General features: G+C 43.4%; 1 protein-coding gene across 1 annotated transcript in view; it reads left to right on the top strand.

Moving 5' to 3' along the window:
• The first annotated feature begins 1,080 nt into the window (after window positions 1–1,080).
• The window catches only part of TOR1AIP1 (torsin 1A interacting protein 1), a 29,126-nt gene continuing 25,702 nt past the window's right edge, over window positions 1,081–4,504 (top strand). The window contains exons 1-2 of the mRNA XM_019630817.1: window positions 1,081–1,829; window positions 3,521–3,622. Of these exons, the coding sequence (XP_019486362.1) occupies window positions 1,364–1,829; window positions 3,521–3,622 (568 nt within the window). The 5' untranslated portion in view covers window positions 1,081–1,363. The remainder of the gene's footprint in view (window positions 1,830–3,520; window positions 3,623–4,504) is intronic.

The following is a 4,504-nucleotide window of genomic DNA, read 5'->3' as shown; positions in this document are numbered from 1 at the left end:
TATACCAGTGGTCAGTAAACTACAGCCCCTGAGTAAAATCTGATCTGCAGCCCTGTGTTTGTGCAGCCTACCAGCAAAAAAAACTTTTTAATATTTTATGTATATTAATATGTATTTAATCATAATATATATATATGAATGCAGAGAACTTATGTGGCTCACAAAACCTAAAATATTTACTGTTTGGCCATGTATGGAAAATGTTTACCAATCCCTGACTCATACCAATGACAGGAATAAAGACAGCAAATCACCCAAACTATCATTTATTTGTTCTAAGAGTAAATTCAGAAAGTTACATCCTTCCCCGAACATAGACTTATTATAACACTCCATGCTAGGTTGTACTGACAGCACAAGAAGACAGGAGATACAATGACTCCTGTATTCTGTCTCGCCGTCTCTTTGAGAAAGCATAATAGTGTCATTATGAAATCTTCATATCTTTGTCCCCAGACAAAACACCAAGTAAGCAAAGCTTATATTTGCTTGAGTATCCTTTACTCCTCACACCAACACATTCCACAAGTCTAGGAATAAGAAAGTCTATAAAGTAGTAGAAATATATGTGGAACTTTGTATTTTCCTTAAAATCTGCAGTCAAGCAAAAGAAAGTGTATAGAGAGTGTTATAGTTAGTGGCCTCCACCAGAAGAGATGGTTGTAAGTGATCTATTCTTGCAACAAAGGAAGACCTAAGATCTCTGAAAAGTACCTTTTCCTACATTGGTTGAGGTTGTTAACAGCACATTCCATTATTGCCATGTGTGTATATATTTCTTACAGTCACAGCTTTTATAATTTCCTAAAATAACTTTTTAAAATTAAGGGTATTATTGCTCCAAATAGGATTTTAATTTCTCAAAAAGCTTCTGCATGAGCATAGTGAAGAGTAATACGTGTGTGTGTGTGTGTGTGTGTGTGTGTGTGTGTGTGAGAGAGAGAGAGAGAGAGATTTTTTTTATTTTATTTTATTTTTAAAGATTTTTGTTGGGGAATTGGAGGATGGAAACAGCGCTGGGGAATTGGGGGAAGAGGAACAGACNTCCCTCAAGGCCAAGGACAGCGACGTCCTCCGCCCTCCTCTCCTCCTCTTTGGTGCCTTCAGCCAGGAGGCGGGAGTGACCAACAGCAGCTGACCTAGCACAAGGCACTGCCTCCCAGCCCTCGGACACACCATGGGCCCAGAGGCGGGATTGCAACACAGCAGCGACGACGCGAGCGGCAGCCCCGGCGACTCTCAACTGCCTCCCTGACCACCGCGACCACCGCCCATCACCCCGAAAAGCCGTCGTCACCAACGGCAGGAGAATCTAGAATCGTCAAAGCCATCTCCGCGATCGACTCAAGCTACGTCAACAACTATGGCGGGCGAGGGGCGGCGGGCAGCGTCGGTGATGGAAGGATGGGGGATGTACGTCACACCGAGGGCCCCCATCCGAGAGGGACGGCTCCGGCTCGCCCCTCAAAATGGCGCAGGCAGCGACGCGCCTGCGTACGGAACTTCTTCGCCGTCGCGCCACGGCCGGCGGGAAGTGAGGTTCTCGGAAGAGCCGCCCGAAGTGTACGGCGACTTCGAGCCTCGGGTGGTTAAAGGGAAGTCCCCGGTGGGAACACGAATCCGACTAGAAGCGTTCCGGCCCGATTCTGCGAAAAAGGAAGTGAGAGAAAGCGCCTATTACCTTCGGTCTCGGCAGCGGAGGCAGCCGCGACTGCCAGGAGCCGGGGAGATGAAGACGCGAAGTGCTATCCGCTTGCAGCAGCAGCCTCCGCTCCAGCCGTCACCGTTTACGAGCCGGAGAGGATTCCAGGACTCCCATTCCTCTGAAGGTGAGGACGACGGAGGGGAACAGTCCGAGCCGCAAGCCCAGGAGCGAGCGCGGCGGGCAGGGGGGCGGGCGGGCAGGAGGGCGCGCGGTGTGTGTGCAAACCTCGGAGGCTGGCGGGCTTGCCCGTGTGGCTCCTCTGCGCTGATGGGCGTGCGTCCCCTCGTCGGGTCCACCCATCCCGCTGGAGGGAAAGAGGCACGGGCGGGAGGACTGGAAAGGCGGTGGTGCGCAGCGATGGGCAGAGCTGGGGATCTCTGGGCATCCCTGCCCATCCCTGGGCATCCGTTTAGGAGCGTCAGGGTTGCCTTTCTGCAGGCCTTCACGAGGGGACGGCAGGCGGGACACCGAGTCACCCCGGGTTCGGTTGTATGTCGGTTTCCTCTGTCCTGCGGCTGCTTCTACCAAAGCCACTTCCATTTCCTCCTTTGACACTCAGAGGCCAAAAAGTCCCCAGCTAAGAACTAACGGTTCTAATCTAACCTTCCAGTCTTTTCCTGTATTACTATCCCCGTGGGGGAAGAGGGAGGGAAAATTTGTGAGTGGGCGTTTTGTAGGGTAGCATAGTTGGTGACTTGAGACCCCACCCACGTACATACACTGAAAAGGGGTATGTCGGTTACCCCGAGCTTGAAGCCCCCAATGTCTGATAAACTTGAGCTCTAATCGCTGTTTCTGGACTGTAGTGGTCTCTGCCAAAAATTTGCCACGTTGGGGGCCCTCAGTGTAACCTCAGTGGTTAAGTAGCCTGACCAAGCAAGACTTTTTAGCTTTCATCTAAATGGGCCAAAAGGATGCTGACGGAAAAAAATGTATCGTTTTAGGTGAGTCACAGGTGAATCGACTCTTTCAATCCATCCTCTCCCACCTTGTCCCCAACCCCCATGTAACACTGAGTCACGAGTGAAGTTTCAGTGAAGTTTCATGTTAGCCCCATGTAAGACACCTAACGAGGTAAAAACCAGGGGGTTTGAATCACAATGGCATTACATAGTTAGGTTCACCATTGATGGCTATGAAGAGGACATGGATTTTCAGTTTAGAGCGGCGTAACAGGCTGCACATTTACCTGCTGACACATTTGAAGATGTGCTGAATTTGGAAACTTTATGCTAAAGATATGTAAGTTACTATAGTGCCACACACGTTAGTTTTTTCTCGTCTTTAGGATTATAAATTCCCTGAAGACAAAGAGCTTAACCAAACATGTTTGCAGGACTATGTTATACTTTAGTACTTACGTTAATTCTGTATTTCCTTCAATATCTGCGTGAATGTTTTGCACATATTTATATTTAAACAAATATATGTTAAATTGTATTGACTCTTCCACAGAGCCTAGTGCAATTATGCAAATTAATTTTTTAACACATAAAGAATTTATTTCTATTGTAGTAATTCTATAAGGACCTAAACATGTTTCACTCTTCTGCATCATTTATGACACTCTAGCTCATCTTTTAAATTTTCTAAAGTAAAATATGCTTTTGTTGTAAAGCATCAATGGTGAATAGTTTATTTTTTTATCGTCTTAAGAGCATTTCTAACTAATTACATTTGTAAGTTTTGGTAAACCTAGTTTCACATTTTTAAATAATTACTTGCATTTCTGTTTATATATTGCTATTAATATGCATAATCTCGTACCCAGATCATATGTTCTGTGTTTTGACATTTGTTATATTTATTCTTCAGAGGATGAACCATCTTCGCAAACTGTTTTAAGTCAAACAGTCTCAAAGAAAACTATCAGAAGACAACAGACTCCAGGTAAGAAGAGTGATTTTTTTTTTCAACTTTTTTTTTAATATCTAGATTATAGCCTGTTTAATCAAGGGGCTCAAATCATACCTCATTCAGAGTTTCAGTGACTGTTCTTTATAGGTGTTCACTGAATTAAACAATGTGTCAAGAAAAGACAGGGTGCATAGATGAGTGCATATACTACCAGCCACTTTGCATATGTTAATTCATTCACATATGTAGGATAGATACACCTGTTTTATAGATGAGAAAATGAGCTCAGAGTAGCTAAAAATGTTCACTAAAATTACATGGTATACAACTGAGCCAAAATTCAGACCCAGGTTTGTCTTCTTCAAAGCTCTTTCATTTTCCCCAGATACCTCACTGTCACTCTCCCATGTAATAATCAGCTACTCAGTAGGTTAAATGTTGAATGAATGACTATGTCACACAACCTTTCATTTAAAATGGATTCAATGGTCTGCAAAGTAAAATCATGACACAATATGGTTAATCTTGTCAGTTTGATACTATATTTCATCAAATCTAAGATGTCATCAGTTGTAAGATACACCATCATTGTTTTATGTACTGCTTAGAAGGAAGAAATACTGCTAATTAACATGCCGCCATAGAGTGTATGATGCATCCCAGTTTCAGAAATGTTAAAGTGTAAAAATATTTGCATCGCAGTATCAGTGTAACATGGAAGTAGGGTACATTTGATAGTCAACTTAAGTTTTAAAAACTATTTTAACTATTTTGAAAGGTAAGGGAAAGGATTAACTTCAGTTATTAATGCCTAGTATCTTTCGGTTTTTAGTTCCTTTCATTTCAGGTTTTTTTTTTTTTTGATATTTAGGGAAGTCTCACAACAATAAATGATTCTAGCTATTGAAACTGATCATCCAAGCTTTTATTTATTTATTTTTT

Source organism: Hipposideros armiger, unplaced genomic scaffold (genome assembly GCF_001890085.2).
Source record: "Hipposideros armiger isolate ML-2016 unplaced genomic scaffold, ASM189008v1 scaffold_950, whole genome shotgun sequence".
Taxonomy (NCBI): domain Eukaryota; kingdom Metazoa; phylum Chordata; class Mammalia; order Chiroptera; family Hipposideridae; genus Hipposideros; species Hipposideros armiger.
Note: the sequence above shows the minus strand (reverse complement) of the source record. Positions and strands in the feature narration are given on the sequence as shown.